This window comes from Panthera onca, chromosome C2 (assembly GCF_046562875.1).
Source record: "Panthera onca isolate mPanOnc1 chromosome C2, mPanOnc1 haplotype 2, whole genome shotgun sequence".
Classification (NCBI taxonomy): Eukaryota; Metazoa; Chordata; class Mammalia; order Carnivora; family Felidae; genus Panthera; species Panthera onca.
In genome coordinates this window covers 153,012-174,559 of record NC_138347.1, presented here as the reverse complement: position 1 = coordinate 174,559, position 21,548 = coordinate 153,012, and the positions used below count along the sequence as shown (strand labels likewise).

Here is a 21,548-nt window from a genome sequence, read left to right as displayed (position 1 = left end):
GACTGGTGTCCTTTATAAGAAGAGGAAGAGATACTACTAGACCTCTCTCTCTGTTATTTGAGGACCCTGAAAAAGCAGTCATCCACAAGCCAGGAAGAGACACCAGAAACTGAATTTGCTGGCATCTTGATCATGGACCTCCAGTCTCCAGAACTCTGTCAAAATAAATGTCTATCGTTTAGCCAACCAGCCTGTGGTATTTAATTATGGCAGCCAGAGTGGACTTGTGTAGTATGCTGAGCTTTGTAAGAAACGGCCATTTTCCCATAGTGGCTGTAATATTTTACTTCCTCAGCAACGTATGATAATTCTGGTTTCTCCACATCCATGCCAACATTTGGATGTCAGTGTTTTTCATTTTAGCTGTTCTGTGTAAAGGTATAGCATTGGGATTTTAATATTTATTTCTCCAATGATTAAAACTGTAGAGGGACTTTTTTAAAATGTACTTATTGACTATTTGTAAAATTTCTCTCACGAAGTGTCTATTCAATCATTTGCCCATTTCTATTTATTTAATTCGTTTCTGAGTTTTAGGGGTCTTATATATTCAGTATACAATTCTTTTGATATGCAAATTTAAAATGTTTTATTTATCTTTGAGAGCCAGAGCACAAGTGTGGAGGGGCAGAGAGAGAGGGGGGACAGAGAATCCAAAGCAGGTTCAGCTCTAACCACAGTTAGAGCTATGAGATCCTGACCTAATAATGTTCAATGGACTGAGCCCCTCAGGTGCCCCTGATATGCAGATGTTTTGCAAACACTTTCTTCCAGTCTATGGTTTACTTATTCGTTCTCTTAATTGTGTCTTTTGATGAGCAAAGTTTAAAATTTTGATAGTCTGATACTATGGTCGGCAAATGGATTTGTAAATAAAAGTTTTATTAAAACACAGCTGCACCCAAAATAAAGCGGGGGGAGGGTGCGCCTGGCTGGTTCAGCTGGAGGAGCATGCGACGCTTGGTCTGGGGGTTGTGAGTTCAGGCTCCCTGTTGGGCTTAGAGCTGCGCCCATTCATTAACATACTGCCCGTAGCTCTCTTAATACTGCTGCAAAGGCCGCGTCTAGCAGTCTGACTGACACTGCCTGCAGGGCTTAAAATATTTACTACCTGGCCCTTTACCAAAAAATGTTTCCTGACCCCCGGTCTAATTTCCCATTTTTTAATTTTATTGTTAGTGCTTTTTACATCTAAGGAAACTTTGCTACCTCTAAGTTTAAAGTTTTAGCTTTTATATTTGGGTCTATGATCCATCCCAAATAAGCGTCTATGTAGTGGCAGGTAGGCTTATCGTTTGTAAACAAATAGCCAGTTCCTGCAGCACATCTTCCAAGAAGACTTTTCTCGTGAAAATTGCTTGGGCACTTTTATTCGAAATCAATGACTATAAAAGTGTCTATTTCTGGATTTTCTTTTCTGTCCCATTGATCTCTTTGCCTATCATTTTGCCAATACCACACTGCCTTGATTACTGTATCTTTATAATAATTCTTGAAGTCAGAAGGTGTATATCTTACAATACTGTTCTAAGATTGTTTTGCTATTCTAGGTCCTTTGCATTGCTCTTTAAATTTATAAATAAACATTAAAAATTTTTTTCAATAAAAATTTACTCCTAAGCATTTAAGTTGATGCTTGTTCTGCATTGCTCTCAGCCTATCCTTGGGGACGCTATCGACTTGAAATGCCTGGAGACACTCACCGCACCCCCCACCCTGTTTGCCACAAGCCCCCACAGACTCCCCCCCCCCCACTGTTTGCACAAACCCCCACAGACTCCCCCAGGTGCAGCCAATGTGGCTGGATCCACCCTTGCTATTATGACTGCAAGATGCCCAGCTGAAACCACCTTCAGGGAATTTTGAAAATGTGTGTTACTCACAGTTCCTGGAGGGTAAGCGTCCAGCACCCCATGGTGAGGTTGTGGTGGGGGGGCAGGAGGAAGAGGGGAGAGTATGGGCCTGGGGTTCTGCCTTTATTGAGGTCAAGTCCGGTAGCCTAGGGTTTTAGAGGTCTGGTGAATTTTAAACATAAGAGCAGGAATTGAATTTCAGGAAAGGAAAAGCAAGAGGTCAAAAAGTCAGGTCAGCTGGTGCTTTCTAAAAGAGGGAACTTCGTGGTCAGGGTGTTGTGGCTTTTCATCTGGTGTGTAGCTGGCGATGTATTTATTGAAGATGGATGTCTGTGAAGTGGAGACCTTGGCACTCAGAAGCTTAACGTTAGGCACTTACATGATGCTTGAAAAAGGTAATTGTCAGGAGCTCACACTACAGTGCTGTTATACGCGGGTTTTAAAAAAGTTCATTTTCAATGTTTTGTTCCTAGCAAATAAAAATACACGTATTTCTCTATGCAGATCTTTATCCTCTTATTTTGCTAAATTCACTTATTTATTCTAGTAGTTTTGTGATTCCTTAGGCCATTCTATGTGAGCAATCTAATTGTCTGTGAATACACACAATTTTCTCTTTCGTTCTAATAGCTATTCCTTTAATTTATTTATTGCTTTACTTGCCTTATTGTGCTGGTCAGGATTTCCTATAAAATGCTGAACTGAAGGAGTGACAGTGGATACATTTGCTTGTTTCTAATGAGGATTTTCAGTATAACATCATTAAGTATGATTTTTGTGTTAGGGTTTCTAAAAGATGCCTTTTTAGAGATAAAGATGTTCTACTTTTGCTGATGAGGTAGGGAAGCTGAGGAACTCCATTGTAGAAAGCCTCCATCTCTGCCGTTTTTCTGCCAGGTCCCATTTACTCATGTCCCATATTTTGCCTTTGAAAAAGCCAAAGAAGCTTTGTTCCCACTTGAAGGGGGAAGCAAAAAAGTTAATCTTTCTGAGTCTTGTCCTAGGCCCTGAACACCTGATAACATCTAAGAAGAGCCAGATCTCAAACATGTTCTGGGACATTAACTTTGAACAAACCTTGGCTGACACTGGCATCAATGCCCCCTACCTTTGGTGATTCATGGAATAACACCTATCATTCACCTGACACTTGCCTTTGATGGGACCCTACCCCGTATTCCTGAAGGAACACCTACGTACCCTAGACCCCTTTCCAATATAAACCCCTAGCCCCCGGCGACGATGAGACTCCTTCTTTCTGAGTCTCCCAGACACTCCATCTCCTCTTCTCTGTCACTCACACTGTTCAGTAAAGTCTGTTTTCACTCCTTCACTTTCCGGCTCACATTTGACTTCTGTCCTGCAGGAAGCCCAAGTCCCTCTGCTGGACTCCCTCCTCTGGGTCCTTGGATCTAGCCTGCCTGCGTCGCTGATGTTTAAAAACATCATGATTGAGTATTGAGTTTTGTCAAATCCTTTAAAACATTTTTAAAGGATTGAATGATCATATGTTTCCTCTCCTTTATTCTGTTGAGATTGTAAATTGCATTGATTTGCAAGTGTTATAGTCCAATTTGGCACTACTAGGGTAAACTCCAGTCCACCTTAATAATGTATCACCCCCTCCACTTATCATTGGGTTTGATTTTCTAAGATTTTATTGAGGATTTTTGTGTCTATTTTTATGAGAGATATCAGTCTGTAATTTTCTTTTATTTGTCAGGTGCTTGTATCAGAGTTAAGTTTCCCTCATAAAACAAATGGAAAGTGTCCATCCCCTATTTTCTTAAAATTTTGTTAAATGTTGGTGTTATATCTTTTTACACATTTAATAGAATTCAGCAATGAAACAATTTGCGTTTGACATTTTCTTTGTGGGAAGGTTTTTAACAAATTTCATTTATTATATGTATTTTTCATTTTCTTTTGTGTCAGTTTTGATAAAGGTAATGCCTTTAAAGGAATTTGTCCATTTCATACAAATTATCAAATGTGTTTGTATAAAGTTGGTCATGGTCTTCTAATTTATCTTTTTAAAAATGTTTTCTTTATTTTTTTAAGTAATCTCTATGCCTAACATGGGGCTCGAATTCATGACCCCAAGATCAAGAGTTGCATATTCCTCCAACTGAGCCAGCCAGGCGCCCCCCATTTTTTTGTTTTTTGTTTTTTTTTTTTGAAGATTTTATTTTAAGTAATCTCTGCACCCAATGTGGGCCTCCAACTCACAACCTGAGATCAAGAGTTGCCTACTCTACTGACTGAGCCAGCCAGGCCCCGCCCCCCCCCCCCCCCATTTATCTTTCTAATATTGGTGTGATCTGGGAAGAGGTCCCCCTTTTTATTTCTAATATTGATAGGTTTTTTTTCTTTTTTTCTCTTGATAATTCTTGCTAAAAATTGATCAATTCTATTAATTTTTTTTTAAAGAACCAACTTCTGTCTTTGTTAATTTTTTCTGTTATTTCCTAGTTCACAGACTTGTTTATTTAACTTAACATTTATTTAGTTAATATATTTTCTTTCTTTGACTTTGTTTTTAATTTGCTTTTCTTTTTTAATTTTAGCTTCTTAAATTGGAATTTTATTTTTTATTTTTTATTTAAAAATTTTTTTTCTAATGCTTATTTTTGAGAGAGAGTGCAAGCAGGGGAGGGGCAGAGAGAGAGGGAAACACAGAATCCAAAGCAGGCTCCAGGCTCTGAGCTGTCAGCACAGAGCCTGACGTGGGGCTTGAACTCACGAACCATGAGATCATCACCTGAGCTGAAATTGGACATCCAACTGACTGAGCCACCCAGGTGCCCCTTAAATTGGAAATTTAGATCACTGCTTTTAAATTTTCTTCCATTCTAGTGTAAGCACTGAAAGCATCAATTTCTTTCTAAGCTCTGCTTTATTTGCATCCCCCAAATATTAATGTACATGTTAGTCCATTTGGATAGTAATAACAAGGATACCATAAACTGTGTGGCTTACAAACAATAAACATTTGTTTCTCACAGTTTTAGAGGCTGGGAAATCCCAGATCATGCAAATTCAGTGTCTGGTGAGGGTTTACTGGGCCACAGAAGGCGGTTTTTCCCCATGTGTCCTTGCATGGTGGAAGGGGCAAGGAGCTCTCTAGGTAGTCTTTTATAAAGGCACTGATCCCATTTTTGAAGGCTCTGCTCCAATGATCTAATCTCCTTCCCCAGGCCCCACTTCTGAACACCATCCCAATGGGGGTTAGGATTTCAATGTAAGAATTTGGGGGACACAGACTTTCAAACCACAGCAGTACATTTTCATTATCACTCAATGAAAAAAAAATTTTTTTAATGTTTATTTATTTTTGAGAGAGAGCGCGAGCCGGGGAGAGGCAGAGAGAGGGAGACACAGAATCCGAAGCAGGCTCCAGGCTCCTAGCTGTCAGCAGAGAGCTGGATGTAGGGCTCGAACTCACGAGATCATGATCGTTAAAGTTGGGCACTTAACTGACTAAGCCACCCACGTGCTCCATTAAAAAAAATTTTTTTTTAAATCATTAACACTCATTTTTTTAAAACTCTCTGGTTTCTTCCTTTGACCCATGGATTATTTAGATATATGCTGCTTACTTTCCAAATATTTGGAACTTTGCTAGATTTCTAATTGTATTTCATTACGGTCAGAGAATATACGCTAAGATTTCAATCTTTCCAATTTATTGCGACTTATCTTACGGGTCAGCAAGCATATTGTCTATCTTGGTTAACATTCCATGTGATCTTAATAAGGTATATTCTGTAGTTGTTTGGTGTATTACATGATGGTTAATTAAATCATTGGTGTGATTGTGTTTAGATCTACATCCTGTGTGTGTTTGTCCAGTTGTCAGTTACTGAAAGATGACATTTGATGTTACTTGGTACTATTATACATGGAATTTTTAGATTGCAATTTCTGTTGATTGCTACTATATTGGTCCTTCATCTCCAGCCTAGGATATTCACTTATTAATTATAATGCGTTATTTATAGATTATTTTGGATTATCTGCATACACAATCATGCCATCTGTGAATTGAGTTTTACTTTTTCCTTTGAGTCTTTACACATTGTCTTCCTTTTGCCTTCTTGCATTGGGGTAAGATCACCCTTCCACTGTTAAATAGAAACGATAGAGGACATCCTTCTTTTCTTCCTGAATCCAGGAGAAAAGCACACACTATTTTGCTATGTTATCTGTTTTTAATAGATGACTAAGATTAAGATACTCCTTTTTATTTCTAGTTTTGTGAATTTAGTGGGTGTCAAGTTTTATGAAATGTTTTTTTCTGCACCTATGTTTTTCATCCTATAACCTGAAATGTGGAAATAATTTTGATTTTTAAATTTTAAACAAGCTTTCATTCTTAGAGTAAACCACACTTGGTCATGATATGTAATTTTATCTTTCACTGGATTGATTTATAGCAGAGTTATGCTGGCCTCATTGAACCAGTTAGGAAGTATTGCACTTTTCTTTATTTTCTGGAAGAAAATGTTTAACACTGATATCATATTCTGCTAATATGTTTGGAAGCATTTACTAGTGAAGCCATCTGGGCTTCTTTGTGAGAAGGTTTTAAATGATAAAATCAATTCCTTTAACAAATATGGAACTATGCAGATTTTCTAATGTCTTTTTGAAATGTTTATTTATTTATTTTGGGGAAGAGAAAGACACACACACACACACACACACACACACACACACACACACACACACCATGAACGGGGGAGGGGCAGAGAGAGAGAGAGAGAGAGAGAGAGAGAGAGAGGGAGAGGGAGAGAGAGAATCCCAAGCAGGCTCCACACTCAGCACGTAGCCTTACACAGGGCTCAGTCCCACCACCACGAGATCATTACCCCAGCAGAAATCAAGAGTCAGTTGCCAACCGACTAAGCCACCCAGGCGCCCCATTTCGAAATATTCTTGTTCAGTTTTAGTAAGTTGTTTTTCAAGGAATTTTCCCACTTTATGATTTGCTAAAATTTTTGACATATAGCTTCATCATATGTTCATTATCTTTTAAAAATTCACAGAATCCAGGGGAGCCTGGGTGGCTCAGTCAGTTAAGCTGTTATGCGTCTGATACCGGCTCAGGTAATGATCTCAGTTCCGGAGTTTGAACCCACATCAAGCTCTCTGCTGTCGGTGTGGAGCCTGCTTCAGATTCTCTCTCTTCTCTCTCTCCCCCTCCCCTGCTCATGCTCTCTCTCAAATAAATAAACATTAACAAAAAATCTATAGAATATGTACTTAATTCCCTTTTCATTCCTCAGTTTGTTTTCCTGCTTTTTTTTATCGTGGTCAAATGCACACAAAATTTACCACCTTCACCATATATAAATGCACAGTTCAGTGGTATTAAATATATTTCCCTCGCGTGCAACCATTGTTAACATCCATCTCCCTAACTCTTTTCATCTTGTAAAAACGCAAACCCCATACCCATCAACTTCACCTCTTTACTCTCCTCTCCTCCCCTGGGCAACCACTACTCCATTGTCTGCGTGATTTTGACTACCTTTTCCTACCACCTCCCCCCGACCCCCCACCCCTACTACAGTGCTGCTACCTGCCCACCTTGAGACCACCACACAGTAAGGGCACTAACGTTTCCCTATTTCACTTCTAATATCAAACTTCTTGGTGAAATGAAAACTTAAATCAACGTCTGATTTGTCAAGTGAAAAGAATGTCAAATGGTTCTCACTTCACAGCATGGATGGGAAAGCTAACTGAATTATTACAGAAAAGCAGAAAAAAGGAGGGCCTACTCCAGAAATCTGCCATTTCTGTCACCCACAAAGGGTTTCTGTTCCCCACTCCAGGACCGGCCGCAGCCCCCGCTGCTCCACCCCCTAACGCGGCTCCGGCCCCGGCCCCCGCTGCCCCACCCCCTAACCTTGGTCCGGCCCTGGCCCAGGCTGCCCCACCCCCTAATCCCGGTCCACCCGCAGTCCCCGCTGCCCCACCCCCTAACCCGAGTCCGGCCCCGGCCCCCGCTGCCCCACCCCCTAACCCGGGTCCATCCGCAGCCCCCGCCGCCCCACGCCCTAACCCGGGTACGGTCCCGGTTCCCGCTGCCCCACCCCCTAATCCGTCCGGGTCCACCCGCAGCCCCCGCTACCCCACCCCCTAAACCCGGGTCCGGCCCTGGCCCAGGCTGCCCCACCCCCTAACCCGGGTACGGTCCCGGCCCCTCCAGCCCCACCCCCTAACCCGGGTCCATCCGCAGCCCCCGCTGCCCCACCTCCTAACCAAAGTCCGGCAGCGGCCCCTGCTGCCTCGCTCCCAACACTGGGTGAGGCCTCCACTGTCCCCCCTCCACTAACTCGGGTCCGGCAGCCACCGCTCCACATCCCCAACTCGCGTACGGTTCGGGTCTCCGCCACCCACCGCCTCAACCAGGCTGGGGACCCACAACCGGCTGCAACCCCACCGCTGACCCCGCCCCTACAGGAGGCTCAGCGGGCACAGAAAGGGGCTCCGTGTTCCCCGTGCGCGCCACTGCGGGAGACGGGACTCGTGAAGTGCGCCTGCGCGACGCGCTTGGCCCAGAACTGGTCCTTCTCCTAGACGGGCGTGAGCGACTGCGCCTGCGTGGGGCCGAAGACGGGGGCTCCGTTACCCGGACTTAGGGACGAGTGCGGACTGCGCAGGCGTAGGGAGCGGGGCCTAGGGAGGGGTTCTGTCCGCTGCCGGCCTGCGCGTACTGCGCTTGCGCGGGCCGAGGGCGGTGGCTCGGGCTCCTGGTAAGCGCTGTCTGCCCCTCCGCACCGGCGGTGTGGACGCAGAACTCAGCGGAGAAAGGCGGCTGAGGTAGGTTTCTTGTGGGCAGCTCAGGCGGCTGGACCGAACTGAGGTAGGACGTGCCAAGTGAGGGTCTTCGCCGGGCGTGTGCGTCAGTAGGCCGACCGAGGCCTCTATCCCCTTGAAGACCCCCGAACCTCCCTCTTATGTGCTAGGAGCTCTGGCCGCTGACTGCAAGCTCGGCGACCTCAGGGCCACGCCCCTTCCCGGCCACGCCCACCACCCTGGTTCCTCCCCCCCCCCACCACGCCCAACACCGCGGTGCCGCTTTCCCCAGCCACGCCTTCTCGGAGAGGTGCCCACCTCACTTTCGTCTGCGCGAGCCCTCATCTTCTGTGAGCCCCCTCCCTTTCCTCCTTACCCCTGGTAGTACTCCTGCATCTAAGCCCTGTGTTTCCCTTCATATCCCCCTCATTCTTTCTCCTCCCATCCCCTATTGCCTTTGGCCACTAGTCCCTGATCCTGAGTCGTCTACCCGCCGCCGCACCCCCCACCCCCACCCCCCCGCCGCAGGCTGGTCAGCCCACCTGGCCCTGCCCCATCAACCGGATCCAGCCTCACCCTCCCCAGCCCCTTCCAGCAAACCAGCCCTGTCCAGGCTCCATCCCGCCCTGGCCCCAGTGCCAGTGTTTTCCAGTGAAAATACAATGTATATATATTAGTGTTTGTTGTTAACCCTAAAACAAAAACAACAAAACCCTGCTAGGTATTTTGCCAGCAAAATTGGGTTTATTTAAGAATGGCAGATAATTACAATCCAGCATAAGCAGTCTATGGCTGAGAGTTGAAAGTGTAGTGGCTTCTGATTGGTTGGGTTGTGATAGTCTCTCATTGGTTGTACTGTTGCTGGGGGGAGGAGGAAATCCTTTCTACTGCTAGAAGAGTGTAGTAGTATCCACTGCGGGATCTGCTCTTTCTGGTGGGTCTGCAGGTAGCACTCATTGCTGGCCTCCTCTGACTCCATTCTAAACGACTCTGTTCTGTTAATTTTCACATTGTAATTATAGATCCCACAAAAATAAGTATTAAGTCATGAATATGTGAAGCATGCATTTTAAACAAAGAATTGTTATGTAAGAAAAAACACATTCATGTTGGAGTATAGTATGGATTATACGGTCACGGGGAAAAATGAGAACTGAGAATGAGAAGGGAAAGCCTCTGGAAGATGTAGACTTTTTGGTTCCTGTTAGTGGAAACACTTGAAAGCCCCAGGTGCTGTTGACCTTGAAAATAAAACAACCAGTTATTTTACCAGAAAAGTGGGTTTATTTGGAAATGACAGAGGAATTACAATTTCAGACCTGCAAACTATGGGGAAACTACTGGCAAATGGACTAGTGTAGGAGAGGAAGGTTACTTTATATAGAGAAAAAAGAGGTGGGGCACCTGGGTGGCTCATTCTGTTGAGCATTTCACCCTTGATTTGGGCTCAGGTCATGATCACAAGGTTGTGACATCAAGCCCCAGGACCCCATCATGGGGCTCAGGGCTGAGCGTAGAGCCTGCTTAAGATTCTCTTTATCTCCCTCTCTCCCTGCACCTCCCCTCCTCCTCTGCTCACCTTCCCTATTAAAAAAAAGAAAGAAAAAAAAAAGGAGGAAGTTGGGAGGAGCTGCTTTGAAGGAAAGTCCATTGGAGGAAAGTGAGTGTGGGTGGTCACCCTTCCTGATTGGCTGGGCTAAGGCTGTTTGGCTGTTTCTCATTGGCTGGGCTGCTGCCTGGGTAGGAGACCCTTGCTGTGGTAGGAAAGTGAACTTTTTCCTGTCTGGTCTATAAGGAGTGGTAGGGTGTGAGAGCTCCCCCTGCTGGTCTCCGGACTACATTTCAAATGAGGTTTCCTTGATTTTCACAGTAAGGAATTTTAATTGGAGTGAAGGCTATCAGGGTTCCAAGAAAAGATTTGGCATTAATTTGTTGTTTTAAATCAATTCAGTAATCTAACAGAAACTAACAGTATTCATTCAATAAATAAGATCAGCATCTTTGTAGACTAGTGAAGAAAACACACAGAAGTTCATAAATTTCAAATGCTTTCTATTGTTTTCATGAAGAATTTCATTTATAAATTTGATTTCTGTTTCATTTTTTAAAAACCAGTTTTACTTCCTTTTGGCATAGGATCTTTATCATGGACCGTAGAAGTGAAGCAAACTTAATTATTATGCAGGGTAACAAAGTATTTTCTCATTCTCTCTCTTTTCAAAAGTAGAAATGGAGGGGAAAATGAAACATTAAAAGCGGCAGCTATGCGGCAGATCCTAAGAGAACCATGGCAACGTCAGATGACTGCCCCAGAAGTGAATTGCAGGTAATTTCAGGTCTGGTATGTAAGAACCTGTATTTAAAAACTGTGAACATTGCAGAGAGCAGAGCTTAGCCACCAACCATGGGATGCTTAAATAGAGGAAATTACAGATGGCATTCTGAATTGGGCATCATAAACACCTCCCAGGAAACCTACCTTTGGTACCTGTGCTGGTGAAGCAAGCACATTGTTTTAGTTGTTTAATAAGGTCCTAGGCATAATGTCTTACAAGCAGGTTAGACACATTAGAAGTGATTTATATATTCATACTTTTTTTTCTGCCTGTAACACATCTAGTTTCATTCAACTTATTAGTAAAAAGAAGATTACCCTACATTTCAAGGAATGTTGATTATATCAAATTAAAAACCAAATGAATACTCAAATAATCTTTTTTAAAAAATCAAACATTTTTATATCTGTGATGTCCAATTTTAACATTTCTTTTTTTTCTAGCCTTCTAGTGGTTGTTCTAATTTCATTTGGGTTTTCATATATAGATTTGATTCATAGTTGTGTCATTAATCTTTCTTAATCATAAAACTTTTTAATTCCATGGATGTCCTATTCTTTTGAGAAATTTTTAAAATGTCGGAACTTTATAGAATAATATTGCAAACATGATTTGTACATGCCACACAAAAGTGAAACTTGTTAACATTTTGTCGTATTTGCTTTAGAATGTAAATATATATACATATATGTATATATTTTGAAGGAAACCATAGATAAAGTTTGTGCCCCAGCCCCATTCTTCTTTCTCTGTTTCCACAGGCAAATACTACTGTGAATTATAAATTGATCTTTGTGCTTCTGCACCATTTTTTTACGTTTTTATACCTAGTATAGGCATCTTTGACCAACATATGATACTCTTTCTGTGTGCTTTTTAGATTTTACTTAAGTGGCTTCATATTCTGTGTCATCTGCTGCTTGCTTTTTCCACTAATGTTACTGAAAAAAATTTTTTTTAACATTTATTTTTGAGAGAGAGAGAGAGAGAGAGAGAGAGAGAGAGAGTGTGCACGCTAGCAGGGGAGGGACAGAGAGAGAGGGAGACACAGAATCTGAAGCAGGCTCCAGCTCTGAGCTGTCAGAACATGAACTGAGAGATCGTGACCTGAGCTGAAGTCAGATGCTTGACCAGCTGAGCCACCCAGGCGCCCCTCCACTAATGTTACTTTTGGGGGATTTGCCCTTGATGTATGCAGGTCAGTTGCAGTCTTACTGTTATACAGTAGATGTATACCACATTTTATTTATTTCCCTTTTGTGGACACTTGATGTTTCCAGTTTTTGTCTATTTCCAGCAGTGCTGCAGTAAATATCCTACACATCTCCTTGTGCATACGTGCTCTCTGGTGTATACTTAGTAATGACATTGCAGGGTGGAAGGGATTGCATATTTTCAGTTTTACTAGATAGTGATCAGTTGTTCTCCAGTTTACGGGTCTGCCAGGAACCCATATAGTGCTTGGTAACACTTGAGAGCATCAGACTTTGAAAGTTTGCTCAGTCTGATGAGTTAGAAATGATATCTTGTTATTTAGTTCTTAATTACTTGGGCATCTGTCATGGAAGTATTTCTGTACTGTTTGTGTTCATCCGGTTAATAGCGCTCTTCATTACAGAAGAGATGCCTGCTATTCAAAATTTGTGTTTTATCTTTCCTTCCCCTGATCACCTTTAAGGGGTTTTATCACTTTCATCTTTTCAAAGAACCAGTTTTGTCTTTGTTGAATTTCTCTGTGTTCATCTGTTTTCTATCTCATTGGTTTTCTCTTTTTTCTCTTTATCTCTTTTATACTTTGGGTTTCATTTTCTATTTTTATAGCATCTTGTGATGGAAGTTTGGATCACTGATTTAAACCTTCCTTCTCTTTAAGGGGCGCCTGGCTGGCTCAGTCGGTTAAGAGTCCTACTTGGGCTCAGGTCATGATCTCACAGTCTGTGAGTTCGAGCCCCGCGTCTGGCTCTGTGCTGACAGCTCAGAGCCTGGAGCCTGCTTTGGAATCTGTGACTCCCTCTCTCTCTGTCCCCTCCCCACTCATGCTCTGTCTCTGTCTCTCAAAAAATAAATAAATGTTAAAAAAAAAAAAACACACACAAAAAAAACCTTCCTTCTCTAATATATGTTTTTAAAGGTGTAACTTTACCTCTGACCGTCAGTTTGCTGTACCTCACACACTTATATACATCATATTTTCATTGTTGATCAGTTAAAATACTTTCTAATATGTTATAGTGGAAATTAGAAAATTTCTGGGCTATTCAGACATGCGTTATCTATTTTCAGACATTTAGGAATTTTTGCTTATCTTTTTGTTATTTAATTTTGGCTTGATTATGTTGTTCAGAAAAGATACTATTTAAAGTTTCAGCGTTTGGAAGTTTATTCAGGCCTGCTTTGTGACCTAGTCAGATGGGCTGTTTTGGTGAATGTTCCACATGCATGTGCAAAGAGCATGTTTGCTGTGGTTGTTGGTTTTCTATAAATGTCATTAAGGTCAAATGGGTTATTAGCGTTGTTTAAGTCTTTTGTGTCCTTTCTGACTTTTTGCCCATTTGTTGTGTCAGTTACTGAGAGGGATGAGCTTCAAAAATGTCCTTTTTGATTGTGGATTTGTCTTTTTTTTTTAATTTCCTTTTGAGTCTATCACTTTTTGCTTCATATATTTTGAATCTGTTACTTGGTGCATGGATTTAGGGTAGATTTTACTTTCTAGATTGATGGATTTTTATGAAGTCTTTCTTTTTACCTATTAATATTTCTTGCCCTGTGTCTATTTTGTCTTATGTTAATACAGCTGTACCAGCTTGCGTGGTACACATACACCAATATTTTGAATCTATTTTAAATCTAAGTCCATATATTTAAAATGTTTCTCTTGTAAAGAGCCTATAGGTATGTCATTTTTCCCCCTTGTTGGGTAACTTCTGCTCTTAAATTGGAGTATTTAGTCTGTTAACATTTAACATAATGACTGGTATGGTTAAGTCTAACATCTTGCTGTTCTTCTATTTCTTCTTTGCATATTCTTTGTACCTTTCTCCATTCTTGCCTCCTTTTAGATTAATAAAATATTGTTTGCAATTCCACATTATCTCCTCTATTGGCTTTTCATGTGTATCTTTTACTGATATGTTAGTGGTTACCCAAGAAATTGTGACATGCATCTTTAACCTATCTCAGTCTTTTTTTTTTTCCGACCACTTCATGATGCAAGATTCCTCCAAATTACTTGCCTTTACCAGTCCCCATTTTTGTGCTATTTGTACTATTGTTGTAACATACTTTACTTCTTTATATGTCATAAGCCCCATAATGAATTATTGTTTCCGTATACTGTTTAAGTCTTTCTTATAAAGGATAAGAAATAGTCTTGTTTCCCTACATATTTACTTTTCTGGTGTCTTTATATCTAAAACTCTGGAAAAAATTAAAGACTGTGATAATGCCGGTTGCTGGTGAGTATTCAAGCAGAGAGCACTCGCTGCGTTGCCGTGAGGCGTGAAGTGCTGCACCTTTGGTGGAAAGAATCTGGCAAACGTGTGAATGAAAACCATGCATATTTTTCAGCCCTGATAATCTATCCCACAGAAGGAAGATATCATTACATAAGGATAAATGTGTAGAGATGTTTGTGGCCATGTTGTTTATGGTGGTAGAAAGTTGGACACCAAGAGAAAGTCCATCAATCAAGGGTGACTGAAGAATCAGGAAGAATTCCTTTTGTAGAGTATTATATAGTCATTGGAAATTATAAATTAGAGTTCTAAGAATTGGGGAGTTTTTTTTGCAAGTTATAATGTGAGTAAGAAAACCCCAAAATTAATAAAAGGGTTTGTGACATTCTTCACAAACAACTATGTCAGAAGAAAAACCGCATGTGTGTGGGTGTATGTGTGCATGGATGCGTGTGTGACACGAACATGGAGAAAGTGTGGGAGGATGTGCCAGGTGACTGGTAAAGGTTAGGGAGGGCGGTGAGAAGCTGATGATGTAGGTGGAACAGGGGCAGGGGAAGGGGAGCAAGCTAAAAAGGAAATTATACTGTGTAAAATGAATCAGATTACTGTAGTAAGAAAATGTGCAAAGGATACAGATAGGCAACTAACAAAAAAGATGACCAAAAAGTACTTGAAAAACATGTTTGACCTCACTAAAAATTAAAGGCAGATGGAACCGGAGCACCTGGGTGGCTCAGTCAGTTCAACGTCTGACTCTTGATTTCGGCTCAGGTCATGATCCCAGGGTCATGGGATTGATCTCCAGCTTGGGCCCTGCACTGAGCATGGAGCCTACTTAAGATTCTCTTTCCCTCCCTTTGCCCCTCTCCCCTGCTTTCTGTCAAAAAATAAAATTAAAATAAAATAAGATAAAATAATAAATTGTAAAATTATTAAAAAAATAAAGGCAAATGGAACTAACAAAGACAGTGTCTCCACATCAAACTGGCAGAGTTGAGTGATGATGCGTGTCCACTGTTGATAAGGGTGTGGGAAAACCATTCACTGTTTTCTTTTATGATTATTCAGAGACTAGAGAGCGAGAATGAGCGGGGGAGGGGGAGCGAGGGGCAGGGTGGAGAGAGAGCGAATCCCAAGCAGGCTCCATGCTGTTGGTGCAGAGCCCAACACGGGGCTTGAACCCACGACTGTGAGATCATGACCTGAGCCGCTATCAAGAGTTGGATGCTTAGCTGACTGAGCCACCCCGGTGCCCCTCTTTTAGTCTTATGTAGGTCTGAGGAGCTACCTTTCTGGAGGGTATTTGGTGGTGATATCAGAAGTTATAAAAGTGGGGCACCTGGGTGGGCATCTGACTCTTGGTTTTGGCTCAGGTCATGATCTCACGGTCCGTGAGTTCGAGCCCCACGTCGGGCTCTGTGCTGACAGCTCAGAGCCTGCAGCCTGCTTCGGAGTCTGTGTCTCTTCTCTCTGCCCCTCCCATGCTCATGCTCTGTCTTTCTCTGTCAATAATAAGTAAGTGTTAAAAAAAATTTAAAAAAAAAGTTTGTCTTACATAATTTGTAGCGTAAAAACTGAAAACAGTTTAAGAATACATAATGAGATTAGATAAATAAATTAAGATTATTCATAGAATGGAATACTATCAGATATTAGAAATGTATTTAGAAGTAATTTAATGAGGAAAATACAATTAAAAAAATTTTTTTAATGTTTATTTATTTTTGAGACAGAGACAGAGCATGAGCAGGGGAGGGGCAGAGAGAGACACACACACAGAATCCGAAGCAGGTTCCAGGCTCTGAGCTGTCAGCACAGAGCCTGACGCGGAGCTCAAACTCAAGAACCACGAGATCATGACCTGAGCCTAAGTTGGACGCTCAACTGACTGTGCCACCCAGGCGCCCCAAATACTCACAATTTAATGAGTGGGAAATTTGTCACAAGGCAGAATTATATGATCTCCATAAATACCCTATATGCACATATTATATGTACACTTAAAAAAAAAAAGCTGGAAAGAATATAAATGTTAGTATGTTAATCATTATCCCTGACCAGTGAGCAAGATTACAGATGGTTGTAATTTTCCTCTGGGTACACTTGTGCTTTCACACATTTTCCAAAGAATGTGAATTACATTTATGTTTAGGAAAATTTGTTTAAAATGTATATATGGGGACAGGGTTGCTTCATTGAACTGGAATGTGTGGTTGGAGGTTCTCCCACCCCCAATGGGTGTCTTCCTGGCAAGTCTGTTCTGATGGAAAGTGGAGACTGGGCAGGTGCACTCTAGGGCTCCCCTTCTGGGTCCTGAGCAGCGTGTGACAGCAGCAGTGCAGTCTGAGTTAGGCTGCGAGGGTTGTGCCGGTCCCTAGCACCTTCCTGAGGCCTGCCCAATTCTGCAGTTCTGCCCTCGGGTCTGACAAGGCCCCCAGAGCGTGATGCCCAGGAACAGGTCGTCTTTCTCTTAGGGCTGGTCACTACTTTGAGGATGATGTTCAGGGTCAGTTACCAGGTAGATGCTAAAAGTGCCTCTTATTTCTTTCTTTGATGTTCTCTTTATTTTTTTTTATTTATTTTTTTTTTAATTTTTTTTTTTCTCAACGTTTTTTTTTTTTATTTATTTTTGGGACAGAGAGAGACAGAGCATGAACGGGGGAGGGGCAGAGAGAGAGGGAGACACAGAATCGGAAACAGGCTCCAGGCTCCGAGCCATCGGCCCAGAGCCTGACGCGGGGCTCGAACTCACGGACCGCGAGATCGTGACCTGGCTGAAGTCGGAGGCTTAACCGACTGCGCCACCCAGGCGCCCCTTTGATGTTCTCTTTAGGATGTATTAATAATTTTGTACTAGAGACATGAAGGTAGAGCGAAGGTGAGATCCCTTGAGCCTGCTACTGAAGATGACTCAACTCGTATGATTAAATCTGGTCACACGAATCTTCATTTGAACCCAAATGAAATAACCAAAAGGCTACAAGTTATTAGGATGGACAGAAAGAGAAGCACCATAGTCATCTCCTGTTCTTTCCTTTGCTTTGAGCAGGAGGGAGAGGGTCTCATGGAATGTGGTGGCCAGGAGCATCTCCAGGAGAGTGCGCACCCAGAAGAGTTTGTGGCCATTGCAGACTATTCTGCCACTGACCAGACGCAGGTAACCAAGCTTTGCGCAGTGGCAGTATCGTAGCCAATGAGGTTTATCCGAGGCGCGATTATTGCTAATTGAAAACTTTTCCCAGACGCAGGTAACCTGACGCACTTGCTCACGTGCAGTGGCCATGGGCCTCGGTCCGTGTTTTTTTTTGATTCAGTATGCTAAATGACAGAAGTAGATGTGATATTTGAAGAAGTCATACCAAAGTTAAGTAAAGAGTATTCAGACGTTTAGAGCCCAGTGAGACCTGTGAGTGACCCTTCTCTTCCTACCCTAACAAGTTCCAGTCCCAAGCCTTAGGTGAAAGATACCTGGTAAGGAATCGGGGGAAGCACCTGCTCCAATTTCTGTTTGGAAACCTTGGTTTAGAACCTATTCTAGTTAATGAAAAATAAGGCTATAAGATAAAGATACTGACTCGAATGTAGCTTTTCCTACTTTGTAACCCAGTAAATGAATCACCTACCACATAGCTGAATTACTGTGAAGCGGCTGTTCAGAAATTCTGTCCTAAGCCATTTGAAAGTGTTTCATCTTTCCTTTAAAAAATACCATGTGCTTTTCTTTCATGTAGATGTTCCATAAAAATCTCTAAACCTTGGTATCATTTTCACAAATTGTGAGTTGGTATAATTACCTGTTGTGTCCTTTTTGAAATAGCTGTGATTTGGGCCCCAGTTATGGGGGATTTATGACTGAGCCACAATTGAAATACCACTTTCAGGTTTTTCTTGAATTTTGACTTCTGTGTATGTTTTTTTCCAGCTCAGCTTTTTGAGAGGGGAAAAAATTCTCGTCCTGAGACAGACAACTGCTGATTGGTGGTGGGGCGAGCGTGCAGGCTGCTGCGGGTACATACCTGCAAACCACCTTGGGAAGCATTTGGAGGAGTGTGATCCTGAAGACACGTGGCAGGATGAAGAGTACTTCGGCAGCTATGGAACCCTGGTATTGCATTCCAGATCCCTGTTCAGTTGGCCAGGTGCTGGTATTGCATTCCAGATCCCTGTTCAGTTGTCCAGGTGCTGGTTTCTTCTCTCTAGTTTAAAGTTAGCTTCACCTGGACTGCTGCTTCTCATGGTTTAGAGCAGGGTTTGCAGACTTTTTCTCTGGCTAGTAGACCATATGGTTACTCAGCTCTGCCATTGTAGTGCAGAAGCAGTCATAAAACCATAAGCGAGTATGGCATATTCTTTTGATTTTTAAAAACCATTAAAAATCATTCTTGGCTTGCAGGCCATACAAAAACAGGTGGTAGGCTGGATTGGCCCATGGTTGTTTAGAGAGATTATCTGACCAATGGGATTATGAATTTTTCTCAGCATTTAAAAAAGAGTAATACATTTTACTTTAAAAATAAAATACAAAAAAGTTACACAAGTCAACAATAATACCTTTATGAATAACTGACTTACTAGTTTGTGTGTGTGTGTGTGTGTGTGTGTGTGTGTGTGTGTGTGTTTTCCCAATTTGGATAAAGACCCATAATCCTATAGTCCAGACAGCTCCTGTTTATATTTTAAAGCTAGATGAAAACAGATGCCTGCAGAATAAACATTGTAGACCTAATGTTGAGTGAAAGAAGCAAGACATCAAAGAACTTTTGATTCAATTATGTAAAATTAGAAAGTGTTAAAAGGTATCGTTTATGAATGTAAGTGGTGAGACTCTAAAGGAGATCAGGGACCTGGTTCCCCTGAGAATCAGGATGGTGGTTACTGTTAAGAGGGGGGGGCCTGTGATGGTGTCAACTTTGAAAATAAAATCGTTATTATACCAGCGAAGCCGGTTTATTCGCGAATAGCAGGGGAACCGCAATCCAGGGCAGGCAGGCTGTAGGGAAGCACAGGCAAGTCTGGAGAACCAATCAGTAGGGAGAAGGGGTGGGCGGGGCTGCTTGAAATGAAAGCCCATTGGAGGATGGCGGCTGCTTCTCCTTGGCTAGGTTTGGCAGTTTCTCATTGGCTGGGCTGCTGCTCAGGCCAGGAGAAAATCGTTCTCGTGCTGGGTAGTAAAGTAGGCTTCTTCCTTCAGACTGCTGGAGTGGTAGCGCAGGAGCCGCACCCTTCAGAGCTTCCCTCTCCTTTTCAGGGAGGTTTTCCGCCCTCATTTTCGTATCAGCCAGGCTGGGGTGGAAAGGTTGGGGGGGCTGGCAGTATTCTGGTATTGGCTGCACAAGTGTTTGCTGGAAAACTATATTTGACAGACTGTAAGGCAGTTTTTAATACACTTTTTTGGTAGGTGTGTTATATTTGACAAAAATGTTACAATAAATGAAAACCACCTGTGTATGTACATGATGAGAGCTTTCAAATTATCAAGAAAGAGTATTTTGTTGATTTTAAAAGAGCCATATTGGTGGTTTATTTAATGACTTTTCATTATGATAAGCCATGCTGTAATGGACTTCCTTTTACATAAATCTTGTTTACTGTTTGCTAGATTTCTATTGGGTAAATTTGTAGGGTGTATGTATGGTGTTTTTTGCTTTGGTGGATCTTTCCAATTTGCCCTCCAGAAAGATTGGCTGATTATACACCTACCAATAGTATGTGGAAGCTTATATCACAACCACAATTGCCACAGTGAAAACAGATTTCTAATCCTAAAAGGGAAATATGTTATCTCTTGATTCTGGTTTCTGTTTGTTAATTTAATTTAATTTAATTTAATTTATCCTTAAAGTTTATTTATTTGTTTTGAGAAAGGTAGAGACAGCTGAGTGGGTGAGGGGCAGAGAGCAAGGGGGAGAGAGAGAGAGAGAGAGAGAGAGAGAGAGAGGAAGAGAGGAAGAGAGAGAGAGAGGAAGAGGGAGAGAGAGAGAATATTCCAAACAGGCTCTGCACTGCCAGTGTAGAGCCAGACGTGGGGCTCGAACTCACGAAACAGACCATGACCTGAGCCGAAACCAAGAGTTGGTCGCTTAACCAACTGAGCCATTTAGGTGCCCTGTTATTTTTATTTTTTTTTAAATGGTTATTTTTGAGAGAGAGAAAGAGAGAGGGAGTAGGGGAGGGACAGAGAGGAAGACAGAATCTGAAGCAGGCTCCACAGTGTCAGTGAAAAGCCCCATGTGGGTCCAAATGTAACCTCTAGATCATGACCTGAGCCAAAGTCAGCTGCTCAACTGACTGAGCCACTCCGGGGCCCCCAGTTTCTTTTTTTTAAAGTCGGATTAGTCACCTTTTATATTTTGTTGGCCTTTTCTATTTCTCCATTTTTTTTAGGTAAACTTTCATATAATTTGCTCATTTTTCTTTTTATTTGTGTCAGTTTCTCTGTTGAATAAGCTGGTTAGCCTGGACTTATACTCACCACTTGCCTCTCATCTTTTCCCATGGAACTCTAAGTTTTATGGTCTGATTTGTCCTTTTTCTTTGTGGCTTCTGGATTTTGTGTCCTACTTTGAAGACCTTCACTCCAAGATTATAAATATCCATACTTTCTTTTAGACTTTTGTGACCCCATTTAACAATGAAATATTTAAATCAATCTGGAACTTACTAGTTGTAAAGAATAAGGTAAAATTACAACTTAATTTCCCCACAAATATTCAGCTGTTCCAGCATCAGTTATTGGATAATCCTCCTTTTCCTGATGATATGAAATGCACGTTTATCATACGTTACATTTCTAAATTCTATTTGTGTAATCTCTGTTCTGTTTCATTGATCTGTTTATTTCTTCTGCAGCTCCAGATGCTTTTCATTATTGTAGCTTTTAAACATCTGGGAGGCTAGGTCTCTAGCAGTCCTCCTGTTTTTTAGTGCTTTCATGGCTAGGCTGGTCTCTAGTGTTTGAAGCTAATTTTATTAGCATTTGTTGTACACCCTTCCCCAGGCCAAATTGGCTGGCGTTTTAATTGGTATTGCATGGAAAGTTTACATTAATTTAGGGAGAAGTGACATGTTCATCACATCACACTCACTTTCCCCAT

The 21,548-nt window shown here is 41.9% G+C and overlaps 1 protein-coding gene and 1 pseudogene across 5 annotated transcripts in view; both read left to right on the top strand.

Annotated features, from left to right (window-relative positions):
• PRMT2 (protein arginine methyltransferase 2) overlaps nucleotides 1-21,548 on the top strand; it is a 71,869-nt gene that overhangs the window by 25,911 nt on the left and 24,410 nt on the right. For 2 of the 5 annotated variants that reach the window (XM_078452638.2, XM_078452637.2), the window contains 3 exons: nucleotides 10,888-11,001; nucleotides 17,504-17,611; nucleotides 18,377-18,559. In XM_078452638.2, the coding sequence (XP_078308764.1) occupies nucleotides 10,948-11,001; nucleotides 17,504-17,611; nucleotides 18,377-18,559 (345 nt within the window). In that variant the 5' untranslated portion in view covers nucleotides 10,888-10,947. Of the gene's footprint in view, nucleotides 1-8,516; nucleotides 8,685-10,887; nucleotides 11,002-17,503; nucleotides 17,612-18,376; nucleotides 18,560-21,548 lie in introns of those variants that run through there. The other 3 variants (XM_078452640.2, XM_078452636.2, XM_078452639.2) reach the window with 3 other exon arrangements.
• On the top strand, nucleotides 17,619-17,700 carry LOC145712437 (U4 spliceosomal RNA; annotated as a pseudogene).